The sequence below is a fragment of the Medicago sativa genome, chromosome 1, assembly GCF_051527215.1.
Source record: "Medicago sativa cultivar Bolivia chromosome 1, Bolivia_mono, whole genome shotgun sequence".
In the NCBI taxonomy this organism is placed as follows: Eukaryota; Viridiplantae; Streptophyta; class Magnoliopsida; order Fabales; family Fabaceae; genus Medicago; species Medicago sativa.
Genome location: NC_140749.1, coordinates 89304546 through 89326193, shown reverse-complemented (window position 1 = coordinate 89326193; position 21648 = coordinate 89304546). Strand labels below are relative to the sequence as shown.

Here is a 21648-nt window from a genome sequence, read left to right as displayed (position 1 = left end):
AGATGAAGAAACAACAACAAACCAACCCTTAGTTGCACACACTTGTGTTTTTCTTTGTTTGTTGTTTGTTTTAAAATTTCTTAGTCCTTATTTCTTTTGCTTCTGAATGCTTACTGATTCTGACTGTTTAGCTGCTTCTGAAAATTGAATATACATGATTTTTGCTCTGATTTAGTTAGTTCTTTGCTTAGTATACTCTCTCATGTTTGAGTTTTTTTTTTCATATCTTTTTGTCTTTCATGCTTAATCTTAAATTTATTTTAATTTTTTTTGATAATGACAAAAGGGGGAGTATATGTGACAAGTATTTAAAGGCTCTGAGCCCCATTAATGGCATTTGAAATTTTTGAAAAACTTCTATCTTTTTACCTTATTGGTATAAGCTATGAATGGACGAAGGAGTATCAAAATTCAAGTAAAGTTAATTGAACCATTCTTCTTATCTATAAGTAAATTCTTTCAATGATTCAATTTTGCTTTTAAGCTCTGATAATAATTATTGCGCGCAAAATGAATTTAATTAACCTGGATAGAACTTAGGGGGAGCTTACAAACCTCACCTTAAAGACTATCAGACTCAGGGGGAGTTTGAGCTTACAAACCTCAGATTCTGAGCTTACAAACCTCAGAACCCCAAAGTCAACTTGTTAATTAGATTAACAACAATTGATCAATTTTAAATACTTTTGTTTGTCATCATCAAAAAGGGGGAGATTGTTGGAACAAAATGTGTTTAACAATAAACCTTAAAGAGTTTTGATGATAACAAGGTATTAAAAATTGTGAATTGGATTAGCTAATATTTGTTCAAGTGTACAGGACCATAATTATAAAGTTACATCATCATTGGTTCTGAATGAGCAAATAAAGAGCTATGGAATCAACAAAAATTTGAAGCTTGGACGCTCCTGAAGGCAACTCGCTACTGAAGAGAAAAAGCGCTCCTGAAGTCAAGTTGCTCCTGAAAAAATAGCGCTCCTGAAGTAAGCTGCTCCTGAAGAATAGTGCTCCTGAAGACGAGAGGTCCAGAAGCCACATCATCAGAAGCTGCATCATCAGAAGCTGCAGAAGTCATCTCATCAGAAGCTGCATCATCAGAAGCTGTTTCATCAGAAGCTGCCTCATCAGAAGCCATTTCACCAGAAGCTGAATATCAACTGGGTTTGCAAAGAATCAAGAATTGAAGATTTATCATTGCAAAAGTTGTCTATTGGATTCGAAAACACAAACAAAGGATTAGTGGAGTTTGCAACGGTCATTTCAAAGGTGTTTGAAGGCGTGTGGTTGCAATTTGGACGAAAGCGTTGACATTGTACTTTGTACGAATTGTACAACCACGTTCTCCACTACTCTGTTTTGTGTCTGCGCTTCAAGACAAGAAAACAGCTCCAGAATACGGTCTCGCCTGCATAGATGTTCCTTTGGATAAGGAATGGATTTCAAATTTGTTCTTCATAGGACAACAACCAAATCAGGCAAAAGATCAGTGGTGAAAGATCAAGCTTCAACAACGACTCTTTGGTGTGCTGGCAATTTCACAACGTCTCTTTCACACCTCTATATAAAGGAGTGAAGACCTAGAGAATTGGTAATGCAAGAACGCTGAACGAAAGACTCATAAGATTTTCACAAGTACCAAACCTCTGCTGAAATTGTTCTGCATTCACTTAGAATTTCTGTGTCTCAAAGTCATATCTTAGAAATTCTTAAGTCCATTGAGTCTGTATCTGATTTGTATTGTGAGCACCTCTGATTGTATATCAAGTGTTCAAACTTAAACAATTTTCTGTGTAATTTTGTTTAGTTAAGAAGTCTCTTGCAGTTGTGCTTGAGCAGGAAGTCTCTTGATTGTGTTCTTGAGCAAAGGAAGTCTCTTGCTTGTGTGCTTGAGCATTGGAAGTCTCTTGCTTGTGTGCTTGAGCATTTGTAATCAGATATTACTCATAGTGAAATCTCCTTGGAAGTGCAAGGGGGACTGGACTACTTCCGGATTGTGGAAGGAACCAGTATAATTGCTTTGTGTCGTTCTTCTTCTCTCTCTCTGTTTTATTCCGCTGCATTTAGATTCTGATCATCACTTCAGAAGCTGTCTCACTTAGCTTCTGATCAGTGTATTCAGTTGCTTAGAGAAACGAAGAATTTTTCAAAACACAATTCAACCCCCCTTCTTGTGTTTTTCTCACCTTCAAATAAAAAACTCATTCAAACATTTCATCAAACACTTGGAGTGCAAATTATACATAAACCCTAAGAATGATAACTACAACATAAACATGCAAAGATCAAAATAATTAAGCAATATTACTCATTTGCATGTAACATTGTATCATATATTGCAAAAAACAGAATAACCAAAAATTAAACAAACCCTAAATCTAAAAAAAATCTAATCTAAGTGTAAAAAATCTAACATAATCATGCAAACATCTAAACATCATAAGAATTAAACACTATAAGTCATTTGCATGTAGCATTCTATAATTTCTTGCAAAAAAATTTAAAATTTTAACAAAACAATAAACCTAAAAAATTCTAGATTAATTGAATTTTTTTTATCATAACAACATAGTTTAAGTGAAAGCTTACTTGTTGTTGTTTTTGTAGTGTTGTTTGATTTGAAGTTGAAGGAATTTTGGAGTTGGGTAATTTGAGAGAAAATTGAGATTTGTGTGTGTTGTTTGATGAAAATGAGGCAGAATGAGGTTCTGCCTGGGCTAATAACATCACGCAACGCAACTTAAGTCACGCAGCATGACTTAAGTTGCGTTAACATTACAACTAGCGTAAGTTAACTTACGTAACGCATGTTAACATGCGTAGGGGTATATTTGTATTTTACTTTGGGAGTAAGCAAAACTGTTTGGGTAAAGAGCAGAATTCAAATCTCCATGCGGCGGAGAAAGGAAATAAGAGGCACTTTGGATTGCTTGAACGGCGAACTAGATAGCACTTTCCCATTGATATCCCTAATGATAATATAGCTATCAAATTAGATGGACTAAACCTAATCAAACATGCAAAATTACATAAATATGTCAGATTAGTTGACTCATTTGTTAATGAGTTGTGAATTATCAAACCTAATCCTGTCTGTTAAAACTTCTAATAAAGAATCATAATAAAATTAGATGGATACAATATATCATAGAATGTTGGTTGGGACAATGCATAAAATATGCAAGGTCCAGGGTTCAAACCCTGGCCACTACCAAAAAAAGATTTGTTAAAAAATGAAGGATATGTTGTTAAAAAATGAAGGATATGCTTCTTAAAAAAAAAAATGAAGGATGAAGGATATGATAGTAACAACTTTTCAGCCATACATTGTTTGATTTTTGTAAAACTGTTTTTTTGTAAAACTGTTTTTGGGACAAGGCAAACTAGAGGCAATTGACAGAATAAAAACCAAAATAACATAAATTTTTGTCCCCCACTAAACCACAACACAACTTTTTGTCTCACAAGCAAGTTATCTAAAATAAAAATATAGTTATTTGTCCACCAAAAATCTTATAAGATCAAAAATTATTCAATATCATAAAAGTTTGTGTTGTGTTGGTCTGTCTAATACACATTATTTAGCAAATCAAACACATGTATACCCACATACAACTTCCCTTGTTAGTTTAAAAAAAATACTCTAATAATTATACCCCTACTCTTGTATTTTTATTCCTATATATAAACCATTAAAAATGTCTTCGTGAACTTATCTCAGTTGAAAAGGACAATGTATAATATATGCAAGGTCCGGGTTCGAATCCTGGAAAAAAAGAAAAAAAAACCATTAAAAATGTTAGGTTTACCTCTTTCAAACATTGTGAATATACCCCTACTCTTGTATTTTTATCCCTATATATAAACCATTAAAAATGTTAGGTTTACCTCTTTCAAACATTGTGAATTAAGCATGACTTCACGCCACATGATATTTTTTTATATGTAAGAAGTTTTTTGGTTTCAAATATGATCGAAAAACTTCTTTCAAAAACAAAAAATGATCGAAAAACTAAATTCAATATTTCCGATTCAATAAAATTTACCCAGAAAACGAAATATTAAATTTTTCGGTTTGTTTTTTTTTATTTTCTTGAAATATTAATTTTTGCCAACAAATTTTTTTTTTGACAATTTTTTTTTTCCAGCAATTAAAAATCAATACCATTGAGTGTAATGGACAACGGTTTCTGAACGTTGCTATTTCTAAACCACGGTTTGAAATGCATGAAAAAAGTTTTTTTTAGGCTACGATTTTCAACCAGTGTGAAAAAATAATTAAAAAATGTGATTCAAAAATATGTTTTCAAGATAAATCCAATTTAAAATATGATTTAAAAATCATATTTTAAATATAATTCAAAATATTATTATGTGTAAAGGCATTGCTCAATAAGAAAGATGAACCTGCTAGATATCCGATGGGGGGTTTATGTGCTTGTATTTGTGATTTAGGTTTGAAGTTTTATGCTCTATATATAGAGTCATATTGAAAACATATTTTTAAATCAAATCATCAAAAATATAGATTTAAATTTAGATTTTTTTTTTGACAAAAGATTTAAATTTAGATTGAAAAACATGTTTTCAAAAATAAAGAATAAATTATATTTTAATCATATTTTTGAATTATATCTTTATAATATAATTTTAAATCATATTTTAAATTATATTGAAATATATTTTGGAAAACATATTTTTGAATCATACTTTTGAAGATATGATTCAAAATATATTTTTTTACAATATTTTTGAAGATAACATATCCTTAGGATATAATTTAAGATAATATGTTTCAAATCAATTTTATTTTCTATTTTAAATATATATTTTTAAATCAAATCATCAAAAATATAGATTTAAATTTAGATTGAAAAACATGTTTTCAAAAATAAAGAATAAATTATATTTTAATCATATTTTTGAGTTATATCTTTATAATATATTTTTAAATCATATTTTAAATTATATTTAAATATATTTTGGAAAACATATTTTTGAATCATACTTTTGAAGATATGATTCAAAATATATTTTTTTACAATATTTTTGAAGATAACATATCTCCTTAGGATATAATTTAAGATAATATATTTCAAATCAATTTTATTTTCTATTTTAAATATACGATTCAAAAATATGTTTTCAAAATATCTTTAAATATGATTATAAAATATATTTTAAAGATATGATTCAAATATAATTTATTATTTATTTTTTAAATGTATTTTTGAATCTAAATCTAATTCTATATTTTTAAAGATATGAATCAAAAATATGTTTTCAAATTTAACTATATATATAAAGCGCGAAACTTCAAATCTAAATCACAAATACAAACATGAAAACCCTCACCGGATAATCTAGCAAGTTCGTCCCTCCTATTGAACAATGGCTTTACGCATAATAATGTCTCTCATTTGTTTTTTTTGAAGACATAAAAATGGAATATATTAACAACGGCAGTGAAACACCTAAGTACAAGATGTACTAAAAGTGCCACCCCTAATAACAGTCAGACATACAATGAAGAGACAAAGCAAAGGTCAATCGATACCCAAACATAATAAAGGGTCCGACCACCATTTTTGAGTACCGTACATAAAATTGGCTTTGTTAGCTTTAAGCCACCATAAAGAGTGAAATCTTACTTTATCAGCTAGTTGTTCAACGGTGGTTTGGACAGTGGCAGAGCTAGAAAATATTCTGGGGGTGGGCCAAATTATTTTTTATCCATTCAAGTGACCAATTATTTCATGTGCAAATTTACCGCGTAAAGGAGTTTTATTTTTGGATCAACCAAAACCTAAAATCGACATAAAATTGTATAAAATCTCGCAAAATAGACCTATAATTGAATTATTTAAATTTTTTGGGTGAGCCACTACACCACTTTACGGGAATTTGGATCAACCGAAACCTAAAACCGACACAAAATTGTATAAAATCTCGCAAAGTAGACTTATAATCGTTGATTTTTTAATTTTTGGGGGTGGGCCGTGGCCCACCTCAGCCCATGAAGGGCTCCGCCACTGGGTTTGGATATTATTATAAAGTCTATTATTACGTTCATTCCAAACCAACCAAACACAAAGTAACCAAATAAGTTGGAGAAATGATTGACAAGCCTTTGAGTGACCTGTAGAGTGAGTAAACTGAATGAAATGGTCATCAATATTAAGGGGGTCGACACCTGACATTCCGATTCAAGACCTGATAAGATGCCACAATGAACCAAAAGTGGCGCAGTGAATAAATAAATGTGACGCAGTCTCTACCATACAGCACCCTGTAAGACACATAACTGCTTCGCCATTGATTATGCCACGCCTCAGAAGATGGTTCTTAGTCGGCAACCTGTCCCGCAACAAACGCCAAGCAAAAATGGAAACCTTCAGCGGCACCTGCTTATGCCAGATAAGATCTTCCATAGTAACATCTGGAGGTTCAGCCTGAGTTGTAAGTTGATGATAGACGCCTCTCACACTGTAACCACCATCAGAATCAGAGTCCCATTGCCACCTGTCAGAAATATTATGCTGCAAAACGACACCATTAATTAATTGCCTACACTCCTCTAGCATCTCCTCCTCCCACACCCTCAACCTTCGCCTCCAACCCCCCGCCTCTCCGTCAACCTCCCCACCAAGAGCAACCATATCAGCCACCGTACTCAATTTATTAGACGCTAAGTCAAATAAACGACGGAACCTAGTACAAAAAGGAGTATCACCAAGCCACCTATCATACCAAAAGAACGTACTAGTGCCATCTCCCACCTTTTTCGACACCCTCTCTGCAAACCAAAAGAATGTCTCTCATTGTTATTTACTTCCTATTATTGTTAACCTACTTTGGATATCAATTTCTTGTTTAACCACAAGTGTAAGTGTAATTAGGGATTACATGTGTTGGAGTTGTGGTATTTCTTTGCAGGTTATACCTTTTGGCTCAGTGTATTATAGACAATTTTAAGGTTATGAGCAGGGGCGAAGGGCTTCAAAGGGATGGGGTAGCATTGGCTACCCCAAGAGAAAAAAAAATCTTGAATAACTAGCAAAAGTTTTATATATAGCTACCCCATAAATATATTATTTGGCTACTCCAAACAATTTTGTTGGTTAAAAGAGATATTATATTAATAAAAATTGATAATTTATTTAGTTTAGTGTCAAATATGGATAAATTTGTCTTCTTAAAACTCCATAGAGCTCATCTTTTACAAATAACTAATGTTAGCTTTATGTTCTTTGTTGTTGTTTCATTAAATATAAGTAAAAAATATTGTGAACTTATTTTACTTATCGATTAAGTTTAATATATTAGTGTTCACAAAAAAAAAAAGGTTAACATATAAGTTTGTAAAATATTTTTTATTTCTTCTTTATATTTGGCCCCCTCGTAAAAAAATTACTAGCTTCGCCGCTGGTTATGAGAACGAATAAGAAACTCTACCAAATTGGAGATGATTAAAATTAAGGTTTCTCCATTGAAGGAATAATTCTTGTGGGCTCTAGTTGTCATGAAGCTCTTCTTATGATTCCAAAACCTCTATCTAATTTTTTCATGTTAGGCATGCAATAAGAGTACGCTTTTTAAGAACATAGTTTTCTTCATGCATGATTTTCGTTTTTTCCTTTTATTTTCTCATGTGATAAGAGTGTCCTTTTTAAGGACAACTAAAATCATGTTTTTATCTAATTATTAATATTCATGACCAAGTTTGCAAGCTTATATAATTTCTACTTAATCCTCGTTCCAAAACCTCCATTACGAGCCTCCCTTACCTTCATTATCATGAACATTAAAAGTTAGATAAAACATAATTTTAGATGTCCTTAAAAATGACACTCTTACTACATAAGAAAGTAAAAGAAAAAACGAATACCATTCATGAAAGAAAACATTGTCCTTAAAAAGAACACTCTTATTGCATACCTAACACGAACAAACTAGATAGAGGTTTTGGAATTATAACAAAAGCTTCATCACATCTGCCCTTCTGACAAGAATTATTCTTTCTATGGAGAAAACCTTAATTTCAGTAGCTCCACTTTGGTAAAAAAGTTTGTTATTCCTTCTCATAACCTTATAATTGTCTACAATGCACTGAGCTAAAAGATACAATCTATATAGAGATATACCACAACTCCACCACATGTAATCCATATTTGCGTTTGTGGTTCAAAAGCAAATTGATATCCAAAGCTGGAGGACCATAATAGAGAGCATATAACAATGAGAGACATTATTATTTATTAAGTGTAAAGTCTTTGTTAGATAAGAGAGATGAACAATGATATCCAAAGCTGTTTGTATTTGTGATTTAGGTTAGAAGTTTCGTGCTCTATAGAGTTAAATTGAAAAAATATAGATTTAAATTTAGATTGAAAAATATCTTTTAAAAAATAAATATTAAATTATATTTGAATCATATCTTTAAAATATATTTTCAAATCATATTTGTGTTAAAATAAATTTAGTGTTGAATTTAGAGTGAGGGCAAGAACATAACTTAGATGGGAAGAGACGGGTGTTTTTAGCTTAACCAAAGTCCTGGGTTTGAATCCAACATTTACCATGCATTAGAGTTATAACTTTTAGGGAAAGTTCGCCGTCCATTTGGATTCCACAAGGCTCAAACAATTAGTCCCCGCAGTTGCGTGCATGGAGGACAACTGATTTACACAACAACAACAACAAAAATAGGGTTAAATAATATTTACCTCCTATCATTTGAGCGAATTTTGATTTAGCCTTTGTAAAAATAAAAGTTAGAGATTTCTCCTTACCATTTGAAGGTCTAAAGTCATCGTTAAGATGGTCTCGCACCCTAATAGAAGCAGCCATCTACGTCCACATGCTTTGACCACTAAATCAACTCACCACTTTATTTTCATCCACGCAAGTCGCGCGATAATTATTATATTCGATAAAAGTGATGCTATATCTCTCTCTCTCCCCGACAGTAAGAAGGTAAAGCACCGAATTAGAAAAAGAAAAATGGCATCCAAATTAGATCCCATTCATATCCTCCTTGTTTCTTTTCCAGCACAGGGACACATAAACCCTCTTCTTAGACTTGGTAAATGTCTCGCTGCAAAGGGTGCTTCTGTCATCTTCACCACAACAGAAAAAGGTGGCAAAACCATGCGAATCACCAACAAATTTGCTACTCCAATTGGTGATGGTTCTCTAATGTTCCACTTCTTTGATGACGGTTTACCTGATTATGCTCACCCTCTTGACCACCACAAAAAGGTTGAGCTTGTTGGGAGACAATTTGTTTCTCAAATGATCAAGAATCATGCTGATTCAAACAAACCAATTTCATGTGTTATAAACAACCCTTTTTTTCCATGGGTTAGTGATATAGCTTTTCAACACAATATTCCTTCTGCTTTGTTATGGACTAATTCTAGTGCTGTTTTCACCGTTTGCTATGACTATGTCCACAAATTGCTACCTTTCCCTTCATATGAAAAACCTTATATTGATGTTCAACTCAACTCTTCTATAGTTCTTAAATACAATGAAATCCCAGATTTTATACATCCTTTTTGTCGATATCCAATTCTAAGGACACTCACCACGGCACAGATAAAGGACATGTCTAAAGTGTTTTGTGTATTGGTGGATACCTTTGAAGAATTAGAGCATGATTTCATCGATTATATTTCGGAAAAATCAATCACCATTAGACCCGTTGGTCCTTTGTTTAAGAATCCAAAGGCAAACGGAGCAAGCAACAATACTCTTGGTGATTTCACTAAGAGCAATGATGATTGTAATATTATAGAGTGGCTAAACACAAAGCCAAAAGGTTCTGTGGTTTATATTTCTTTTGGTACTGTTGTGTACCTTCCTCCACAACAAGTGAATGAAATAGTATATGGGTTATTGGATTCTCAAGTCACATTTTTGTGGGCAAAGAAACAACATGATGACTTGCCTGATGGGTTCTTGGAGGAAACAAGTGGGAGAGGAAAAGTAGTGAAGTGGAGTCCACAAGAAGAAGTTCTTGCTCATCCTTCAGTGGCATGTTTCATTACACATTGTGGTTGGAATTCATCAATGGAAGCACTTGCTTTAGGAGTTCCAATGTTGACATGTCCAACATTTGGTGACCAACTTACAAACGCAAAGTTCTTGGTTGATGTTTATGGGGTTGGGATTAGATTGGCTCGTTTTGAAAGGAAACTGGTAACAAGAGATGATATAAAGAAATGCTTATTGGAAGCTACAACAGGGGAAAAAGCAGAGACGCTGAAGAAAAATGCAACCAAGTTGAAGAAGGCGGCGGAGGAAGCAGTGGCCGTTGGTGGTTCCTCTAACCGACATCTTGATGCATTTATGGAAGACATTAAGAAACACAAACGTTGTTAACAATCAGAGTATGTAACATCAATTTCATTGTCCTTGTTGAAGTGAATGGACAAGGAGGAAAATCAATTCTGTTAGACCAGTTTCTTAAGGTAGTTATGCAGTTATATTTATGTAATGTTAGCACTCATGTGTGATTTAAGAATAATAAATAGGGGGTTATGGAAAAGTGAGTCATTCGATTATATTGGGTTAAGGACGATAGCTATGAAACACGAATACGGACACGAACACCGAATATGACACAGACACTGACATGCTGACACCCTAAATAATTTGAGAAAATCACATAATTCAGTATAATTATATGTGTCTGTGTCGTGTCGGTGTCGGATACAACACGTGTCCGACACCAAAACACGACTAATCTGAAGAGTGTTCGTGCTTCATAGCTCATAACAGAATGATACACCAAGCTCTCCGTCTCAAATTTTTGCATTTTTTATTATGTTTCATGTTATTTATCCATTTTATGATTTCAATATAACATTTATTATTATTTTTCCACTAGCATATCACATATTTATTACATTTCAATTATCTAACTATTTCATCGACTATAATTAATAAATGTATTTTGATAAGTGAAACACATTTTACCATTAAAATCGATACTTCTAATCATTTTCTTAATAACCCTGTTAAATTCTAAAAAGACACCTAATTTGAGATGGAGAAAGGAAGGGCATGTACATGTAGTTGAGGGTGTGCATCTACACACCCTGAACTTTTAAATTGTATATGTTTCATTCTAAAAGAGTGGATAAGAGGTGCAAAAAGTATTTTTTTAGGGTTATATTGTTATGGACTTGGGCCTTGTACATGCATTTTTCATGTAAGGAGTGTTTCTCTTTATTGGTCCCCCAATATCTCTAACGCCTTGTAAATACACATTTGATAGTTATATATTGGATGTACATTTTTCTGAAAAAACATACATCAGGTTGATAACTACCGGATGTGTATGTAGGGGGCCTTAAAGATATTAGGGAGGCCTAAAGAGAAATGTTCTCATGTAAGAGGTTTCACTAGGAGGTGTGTTTAATTCAATGGTTGCTCATTTCACCAACAAAATTGTTCTCCCACATCTGAAAAAACCTTCAATACACTCAACAACATATCATTTTATTAAGGGTAAAGACCAAATTCTGTTTTATTTTTCCATTGCATAAGATTGTTTTTAGGAAAGTTAAAGCCACTAGATGCCATTCATATATTGATTGGACAATAACACACACACACTAGCATTTAGACGGGCACTCAGTGTCCTTCTATCCATTTTTTTACTTTGTTAACGCGTGTAAATTATAACTTATAAGCATTCTTAAAGGCAAACTTGTGCAAGGGTATTAGAGTATCTCCAATGGGAGATCCTTACTTAACAAGGATCACTCTCAGTTAAGGACCCCCCATTGAAGAAAGAACAAATGAGTTCTTGTTAAGCAACAAGCAACTATATAAGAACCCGGACACCACTTGGGTACCATTGGGATACCAATGTTATATAACCCTCTCTCTGCTTAGCAACTAACGGGTCCCACGTTTAAAAGAATTAATAAAATATGTTTAGTTGGTCCCACTTGCAAAAGAAGTAATATTTTAATAAAATATGTCATCATTTTAAATAAAATGTAATTCATGCAAATTATTATTATTATTATTTTTTAACGAAGGAATGTAAAAATTTTAATGTTCATTTTTGTACTTTCAAATTATTAAAAAATGTGGCAGAAATTTAAGTTCATACGAATAATTAAATATTTTATAATTTAATTTTTTTAAGGATTATAATCAAACATTATGAGGTAATTTATAATTTAATAAATAAATTATTTTTGTGTTATGATGTAAAGTTAGTGAGACCTATTTAAATATTTTTCATTGGAGTCCTTATTAGCGTATTGTCATTGGAAAATAAGTGATGGGTATACATGAGGTCCATTTAAGGAGTCTCTGTTAATGTACTACCATTGTGGATGCTCTTAATGAAATAATAAAAAATCTAACACAAAACAATGATGTATTATTCTCTTTATATATTCATATCTTAATAATATACGAAGGTTCACAATGCATGCCTAATATGAAAGAGCAATGTTATATCTCTAGAAAAATAACATCAAGAATTCTTCAAGAATAAAGAATAGCCAATCACAGTGCACTATTTGCCACAATTCAAGGAGGTGTGGTTGAAAAATAGAAAGTGGACAAATAAATCATCCAATTAAAATTTGCCAACTATTTCTTGAAAAATTCTTGAAGCTATTTTTCTTGAGAAGTAGCATTTTCCAATATGAAAACCTAAACCTAATTTATATCTCACAATTACCTTTGTGTCCTCCTGTCTTTTTTGAAGGTTTTGAAAAATATTTATGAAAAAAATTCTCTCCAAAGATTCGAACCCATGACATATTGGTTACTTCAAAGCATTTTGACCACCAAGCCACTTACTGTTTTTGTGATATCATTTGGCTTCCACTACATGATATCCAACATTAAACTCCCTTTCCTAAAAACCAATTAATTCTTTTTCCTTTCTTTCCAAACGGTTTTGAACCCTTTTTTCTCCTTCGCAATCTAAACCCAAAAGTTTGTGATTTTCAACCATTTTTTCCCTTCATACAGTAACTTTTTTCCAAAAATTTGTTCATTGTTTAAACATGTCGACAACTAATGATATAGTCAATCTGACGCTTATATATGAAAATCGAAATAAACCATCTCTTTTACTTTATCTGTGTCATCTCTTTTTTTTCAACTTCAATACACCATTTTTTTTCATTGTTCCATCTCTCTCTCTCACTTCTCTGTTCACTATCACCATTCATTATCCACACCATCAGTGCAGTAACCAAACAATCATCACTAACCATCCGTCACCGTCGTCACCGTTAACAAACCATCGTCGCGATCAACTTTCATCACGTCATTACCATCACCGCCATGACAATGACTCCGTCGCCGGCAGTCCCCTCGATCCTCTCTAGCGATCTCATCCTTGATGTACTTTCGTTTCTTCCTATAAGATCTTTTCTTCGATTCAGGTATGTAAGTGTTGGAAAACCCTAATTTCCGACCCCACCTTTGTGAAATTGCATCACCAGAAATCACAATCACAAACATGAAATTCACCATTCCCACTGCAGGTTGAAGAATTCAGGTGGTGGTTGCGGCTATGAAAACAGACCAATGTCTCTTCTGCTACTATCATCTATATTTAAGTTTTTTTTTTTTAGCTTTTATTTGTTACAATTATTGTTTTGTCTGTGATTCTTTATCTTTTATGGTATTAGATGATTTGCTGTGAAATTGAGAGTAACTGAATCATTGAGGAATTAAATAACTTCAAATTATGTTGTCCGTAGGAAAGAAACTAATAGAAGGTATGTATGTTCTCTCTAATCTGTTTCTCTAATCATGGTTGTGTGATATCTGGTGTTCATTCTTTTGCAAATAAATTTCCTATAGCATCTGATTCAGTTAACTATCTATTTTGATTGTGTCTTCTTTGGTTTTTTCAATTTTCAAACTTCCTTGAGATGGATTAGACATGAGAATGTTGTGATTGTTAATCTTTTATTGTTTATTTGATAAAATTTTGTCTACACATTTTGCAGATGGGGAACAACTGTTTCATTGTGCTTATAAAAAAAGTCGTTTCATTGTGATTATAGTAGAACATGCTAAAACTACTATTACTTAATTCATATATTCCATTTGATTGTTCTGAGCTTTTTTTTTTAATTCTTACGTTTTGATGTTCTAAACTTTTTTTTTTAATTTGTAGGTTCTAATGAAGGTGCACACAGTTATAGTTACTTGAATCTGAAGAGAAAAGGAGCACGAGTATTGAAAGGTCCACATTTAGTTACACTGGTATCACCACTTCGTATCCGTTAAGTATAACTAATTTCCTAAATCTCTGTGAAGCGATAAGTGACAATATATTTTCTCTGCAACATACTCTATTATAAGATTGGAAAAAAGCATCAGATTAAAACCTTACACTGCAACTCATTGTATCTACAAAATGCATGCGATCAGTTCAGCTTATGTTTTAAAGTTTGGTGACTGTTAAACCATAGTAGTTACAATACACATAATATTTTCTGCTAAACTTTGTCACTTAATGCTGAACAGGACGCTATTTGACATCTTAGTATAGTAAATTGCCGACTGATCTCTATTATGTTATCATTCCGAGCAACCTTCTATGAACAACGTACCTTATTATAATCTCATTGCTTATGACATTATTAACATCAATCATAACTTCATATCTGTTACGTATAGTTAATATTCTAATTTTTCAAGAAGCAAGAACTGATGCAATTATTCACTGTAAGATAATCTAAGAAACCATGTTATCTTATCCATCAGTGCATCTAATATCTTAAATTGCGATGACTATTAAACCAAGATTGAAGTTACAAGGCACAAAATGCATTCAAATAAACTTTGCCTTTTTTCTCCTGGAAAGGAAATTTTTCGACATCTACCCATAGTCAATTCATAACTGATCTCAAGTTAGTTATTATTCAAATCATAATTCTATGTTTCCCTATGTAGCGGCGAGTATCCAAAATGATTAAGATATTCGTTTCGAACAACTATTCGAAAACTAATCTTTGTGGACAAACTACCATATATTTAATGTCAGTTTCAACAAATGAAACACCTGTATTTGTTAGTATATGGTGGAGATGGTTCTCATATTTTAGATTGCGGCGAATTGTTGAATCATTCAAATCATCCTAAATACAATGTTGTTTACAAGAAAATTTTTCGTAATATACCAGCATGATTTGTTCCCTTTTTTTAAATCATCCTAAATACAATGTTGTTTACAAGAAAATTTTTCGTAATATACCAGCATGATTTGTTCCCTTTTTTTAAGTTGTATTATTATTTTTAACATTGTATTTGCATAAATAGATTATGAATTAACAATATAATTGAATATTTTGTTTGCCATCAATATGACCCGTGCGGCAACACGGGTGCAAGGTCTAGTTGATATATTCATCATATAGTTTAGTATAACCGTATAGTTTGTTCGCACCCCTAAACCTAAGGACCTGGATACGCCACTAGAAGGGAGTATCTTGTAACTTTAATTACCTTGTCTCTTCAGAATTTTCTACTTAATTGGTCGGACATTATCATGAAAATTTAAATGATTGAGTTATAGTTCGTAGTAACATGATTTTTCTTGGTTTGTCGATTTTGAGTACAAGTAAAAAAGTGAGTTTGGATTATCTATGTTTATCTCAATATTTTTCCTTCCATTACTATAGTTTTAAAAAGTTTTAGAATATATATTAAATGAATGGACTCACCAAAATTTACATTATTGACTACTAAAAATAAACTTAAAACTTTGATGATGACAAAAATGATGAGGGTAAAAATGAGGATCTTGACTCTAAAAAAGTACTTTTATGGTTTACTATCATTGTCAAATTTGTTCTTTTCGCATAAAATATATGGATGAAAATTGAATCCATACTTATCTATACCCTAAAAAAATTACTCAATAATGACTAGGGGTGTTTGCGGTGCAGTTTGGTTTGGTTTTGAGGCTAAAAGTCATCCGAACCGCAAGATAAATAAGTATGCGGTTTGGTTTGGTTCGGTTGACTTTTAAAATAAGATCCGAACCAAACCAAACCAAACCAATGCGGTTTGAATTGGATCGGTTGGTGCGGTTTTTTTAGACCATAATTTTTTTTTTGTTTTCAATGTTAAAATCAAATTAAAAAGCTAAAACACAACATATTTTCAGCAATGTTTTAAATTTCATCCAACTTACAATTTTATTTCCATCCAACAATGTTCCCAACTACGTAGACCAATTTAAAATGTGGACAAAAAGTAATCATATTTTGTAAGAAATACCAAAGACTAAAATTTTAATCATTCTCAAAGAGTTCAAGTAGCACATAAATACATTTTTGATAGAAAAAACAAAGAAGAAACTTAACAAGAGAAAAAAAAATTATTTTATTAAAGTTTCCATTGAATTTCTATGAGTATTGGTTTAAATGATATATATTTAATTAATGTTTTTATTATATTGCAGTATGGTTTGGTTGGTAAAATCAAAACCGCAAACCAAACCAAACCATGCGGTTGAGTAAAAAAATGATCTGAATGCATCCGAACCAAATGCGGATAAATAAATAAACAAATTTGATTTTTTACAAATAGATTAAAAATTGAAAATTTAGTCTATTTATATCTGTATGTACTTAGATATTGGTTACTAAGTCCTCGTGAGCTTAGCTCAGTTGGTATGGACAATGCATAAAAATATGCAAGGTTCGGGGTTCAAATCCCGACCACCACAAAAAAAAAAAAAAAAAGATATTGGTTACTAAATTGTGAAATAGAGTAGTTAGATATTGTTGGGAAATGCGAATCTAGATTTTTTTTAAGTGTTCGAGAAAATGCTTGAATAAAATGAAATAATTTCAATAAAATAAAATAAGAGTAGTTCGATTTTATATTAAAAATTGATGTTTTATTATTTTTGAAATTTTTATAGTTGCAGGTAGTTTTATGTTTAAGTTTGTGAACGTGGCTGTTGTATCATTAGTTAAACCGATCTAAAATAAAATCACAAACTCATCTAAAAAACCGAAAATCTACACAAAATAAAATTTATTGGATGTATTTGGATGTGCTTTTTTAACAATCACTCTGATCGAATCAAATTTTAGATTCCGTTTATATTATCATTGCTAGTATAACATATTGCATAATTATTAGTTGTTTTTTAATAATACATAGGAGTTAAACTTAATTTATTTTTTATTTTTTTACTATTTTATGTGTTTCAAGCATAATTGTTAATGTTCATACCTAATTGATAATTTTTAGTGTGTCTGTATATATGTATATATGAGGTTTGCTAACTTAGACCAACGAAAAACATGAAGGTCGAAGTTAGCAAAAGTGCACATTTTCATTTGGACAAAAAAACCAATATCCACTAGTGTAAACCAATTTAAAGTAAAACATAGTTTAGTAAATATCCCTCAAGCTATTTATAAAATAAAAGTGAGTCTAAGTTACACATTCATTTGACGCAACCTCCATTCTATGTACTGCACACAGCTTCAAGAAAGCTTGGAAAGTCATTTTGGAGTTCCTATAATCTAATATATTCAAAATTTACGTATCAAGTAATAACCAAAACTATTTATTTGTGAGCATCACAAAGTTATTGCTTTATAAGAGCTTATAAACACAAACGTACGTATGCAGAAACCAAATTAGGTGGGATTTAATTCATGTAGGTCGTGTGCAGTACATGCTATGTTTATATTACACTTCATTGACTCACAGCTCAGTCATTTACTTTTTTTTTTTTTTAAAGTAAAACATAGAATGGAGGTTGTCAAAATTTGGTTGTGTGCAGTACATAGAACGTAGGTTGCATGATTTAGGAATTCTTTGGTAAGATTAAATAAAAGTATATAATACACACACATGAACTTTGACGCAACCTCCATGTGATGATCAGCATCTTTCTATTCCGAGTGTCCTTCTGGCGCAACCTCCATTCTATGTACTATACACAGCTTCAAGAAACCTTGGAATGCCATTTTATAGTGTCCCTACTAATCTTCGAGTGCAATCTCAAGAGAAGAAAAAGAAACAAAACAAAAGGAAAATGGCGTCTAATGAAGCTCCCATTCATATCCTCCTTGTATCTTTTCCAGCACAAGGACACATAAACCCTGTTCTTAGACTAGGAAAGTGTCTTGCTGCAAAGGGTGCCTCTGTCATTTTCACCACAACAGAGAAAGCTGGCAAAGACATGGGAATTGTTGGCGACATCACCAACAAATTAGCAACTCCGATAGGTGATGGTTCTCTCACTTTCGAGTTCTTTGATCATAGTTTACTAGATAATGGTTCCGTTAACCATGCAGAACTTGAGCGTATTGGGAGACAGTTTGTTTCTCAAATGATCAAGAATCATGCTGATTCAAACAAACCAATTTCATGTGTCATAAACAATCCATTTCTTCCATGGGTTTGCGATGTAGCTTTTGAACACAATATTCCTTCTGCTTTATTATGGACTAATTCCAGTGCTGTTTTCGCCGTTTGCTATGACTATGTCCACAAATTGGTACCTTTCCCTTCAAATGAAGAACCTTATATTGATGTTCAACTAAACTCTTCTATGGTTCTTAAATACAATGAAATCCCAGATTATATACATCCTTTTAATCCATTTCCAATTTTAGGGACACTCACCACGGCACAAATGAAGGACATGTCTAAAGTGTTTTGTGTATTAGTGGATACCTTTGAAGAATTAGAGCATGATTTCATCGATTATATCTCAAAAAAATCAATCACCATAAGACATGTTGGTCCTTTGTTTAAGAATCCAAAGGCAAACGGAGCAAGCAACAATACTCTTGGTGATTTCACTAAGAGCAATGATGATTGTAATATTATAGAGTGGCTAAACACAAAGCCAAAAGGTTCTATAGTTTATATTTCTTTTGGGACTATTGTGAATCATACTCAAGAACAAGTTAATGAAATTGCATATGGGTTATTGAATTCTCAAGGCTCGTTTTTGTGGGTATTAAAACAACATGTTTTCCCCGATGGGTTCTTGGAGGAAACAAGTGGGAGAGGAAAAGTAGTGAAATGGAGTCCACAAGAACAAGTACTTGCTCATTCTTCAGTGGCATGTTTCATTACACATTGTGGTTGGAATTCATCAATGGAAGCACTTACTTTAGGAGTTCCAATGTTGACATTTCCATCATTTGGTGACCAACTCACAAACGCAAAGTTCTTGGTTGATGTTTTTGGAGTTGGGATTAGATTGGGTTATGGTGATAAGAAACTGGTAACAAGAGATGAGGTGAAGAAGTGTTTATTGGAAGCAATAACAGGGGAAAAAGCAGAGAGGTTGAAACAAAATGCAATGAAGTGGAAGACGGCAGCAGAGGATGCGATGGCAGTCGGTGGATCCTCTGACCGACATCTTGATGCATTTATCCAAGACATTAAGAAACATGGCACTGGTAATATTCAGAAGATGTAATATCGTTGATTTCATTGTCATCGTTGCATATTCAGAAAATTCATGCAGTTGTATTTTTGTGTTAGCAGTTATGTTGTGTGTTTTATGAATTGTAATAAATTCGCAAGTTATGGAAATGGGGTCATTAAGTTATTTTGGATTAAGGGTAGGAGGAGTGAAACCATGCTATCCTATGTACTATCATCGTCTAATTCGCTTCTCTAAACTTTCCTTTATGTTCTAGAGTGTGATTGCTATGATAAATCTATATCACCTGTTTAAGATCATTCTACAGAGAATTTTGTTAACAATATAAATTTATAGAGAATAAAAGAGAAAAGGAAGAACAAAAGGAGTCTATGGTTCCAATAGAATAATGACAAAAGATTGAATAATAATTTGATACTAAATACTAATACCTGATAGATTTTAAGCCAATTCCAGTGGGATCTGTTATCACCATTTTATAAACAGAAGATTAACGTGGACAGATTCCCTGTATGTTTAATGATTTAACATCACAATCAGTAATATATACATAGACCTATATATTGGTTGAGTGAAGGTAGACAAAGATATAATATAATTGTCCCCTAAGTCCTAAGATGAATGAGAAGTTTATTAAATGTATGTTATAGCAAATACCAATAAAAGGTGAAAGGGATGATTTTCAGGTCTTAAAATTTGAAGCAAAATAAAAGGCAATATTATGGGCATCCATTTTACAACAATATAATCAACAACCTCTCCTGAGTTGGATAAACTTTCAAAATTAGAAGATATTCTGAACAAGACGAAATGACTAGACGATAAAAGGATACAATTGAACGGACAGGGTGAAAGAAATCAAGGCCAAGATCGATCAAGTAATAGATGTCATTTGTGCCTTGTTCAGAAAAGTTTAACCAGGGAGGAAATGGACCCCATATCCCTACATCAAATTCATAGAGTTCCTCCCAAACAGATGAAAGCCAAATGATAATGTGTTGTCCGTCTCATTTTCGTCACCCTAACGAATCATGTGTCAAACTACTAACTTTAGAAGCGCTTATTGGGAGGCAACCCAACCTTTTTTTTTCAATTCCTATATTTAAGTTATTTATGTTATTACACAAAAGTTTGAATATGTTAACAAGGCATTTTAGATTGAGTTTGGAAAAGAATGAAAGGTTGGAAGTGATTTGCAGGATTATGTGATCCGTCTAAATCGCTTGGAGAATACATCTGCTCACCAGGTGATTTGTCCTTAGTAAAGGGGATTTTAATCTCTATTTTGAATGTCCAGACGAAGCATTTTGCTTGCCCTACGATCTGTTAACCCCTGAGATTTGTCGATTGGAAAATAGTTGCGTACTCACGTTTTTCTTAATTTGTTGTCAGCCTATTTTCACTTGAAGGGGAAGGGTTATGTAATGCAAGTAAAAATTAAAGGCAACAAAAGCACACTCTATGTAATGCACACATCCTTCCCCTGGTAATCAGCCTCTTTCCAATCAAAGTGTTCTTCGACCCAACCTTCATTCTATCTACTGCACCCAACCTCCCCGTGGGAAATGGAGTCCACAAGAAGTAAAGGACCGACACCAATTAATACGATTAATTTCATTGTCATTGTTGCAAAAGAGAGCACACCTATTGTTTTACTAGCATATAAATCCTGTTGGATGTAATGCACACATTCATTTTGACTCATCCTCCATTCTATGTACTGCACACAACCTCTCCGTTATGATCAGATTCAATTCCCATTCTAATCCAAGTGTTCTTCTGACACAACCTCCATTCTATGTACTATACACATCTTCAAGAAAGCTTGGAATGCCATTTTAGAGGGGTCCCTGCTAACAATCCTCACATGTCATCATTATGTATCATGTCTGGCAGCATATTGAGTTAGTGAATTTCAAGGCCAACCCCCTCTTGCAAGTAGGTGCTATCAAAGCCAACGTACAATAGTAAATGAGTCTGCTGTGCGCCTGTGCGTAAATTTTAATGTTATATTAAGGACTTTATCCCAATTATACATTTTTTTAAAGAGAAAAAATAATTTGTTGTAAGAATCAACAATCACAAGATGTGCATATTACAACAGACCAAACCAAATCAGCCAATCAAGGTTAACTAAGAAAATACATAATGTCCAAAAAGCAAGCAACCTCTAAAATGACAAACTCCCACCATGCAATTATACATTTACTTTGTCCACAATT

The 21648-nt window shown here is 32.6% G+C and overlaps 1 protein-coding gene and 2 pseudogenes across 3 annotated transcripts; 2 read left to right on the top strand and 1 right to left on the bottom strand.

Annotated features, from left to right (window-relative positions):
- Positions 1 to 6203: 6203 nt before the first annotated feature.
- Positions 6204 to 8847, bottom strand: LOC146958881 (uncharacterized). The gene is made up of 2 exons (XM_085752723.1): positions 8724 to 8847; positions 6204 to 6793 (listed from the first exon to the last, which is right to left on the bottom strand). The coding sequence occupies exons 1-2, from the start codon at positions 8845 to 8847 to the stop codon at positions 6204 to 6206; spliced, it is 714 nt and encodes a 237-aa protein (XP_085608849.1).
- Position 8848: 1 nt separating this feature from the next.
- Positions 8849 to 10549, top strand: LOC146958880 (gallate 1-beta-glucosyltransferase 84A24 pseudogene; annotated as a pseudogene). The gene has a single exon (XR_015024749.1). The product of XR_015024749.1 is annotated as a gallate 1-beta-glucosyltransferase 84A24 pseudogene (transcript).
- A 7294-nt stretch (positions 10550 to 17843) lies between these two features.
- LOC146958879 (putative UDP-glucose glucosyltransferase pseudogene) lies at positions 17844 to 19725 on the top strand (annotated as a pseudogene). Its single transcript, XR_015024748.1, has one exon. The product of XR_015024748.1 is annotated as a putative UDP-glucose glucosyltransferase pseudogene (transcript).
- The last annotated feature ends 1923 nt before the right edge of the window (positions 19726 to 21648 follow it).

Excerpts from the sequence above, each read along its gene's own strand:
- LOC146958881 (XM_085752723.1), bottom strand. The coding sequence starts at position 8,847 with ATGGCTGCTTCTATTAGGGTGCGAGACCATCTTAACGATGACTTTAGA. Across the intron at positions 6,794-8,723 it reads ATTCGCTCAAATGATAGGAG|AGAGGGTGTCGAAAAAGGTG; the intron begins GTAAATATTATT and ends TTTGGTTTGCAG.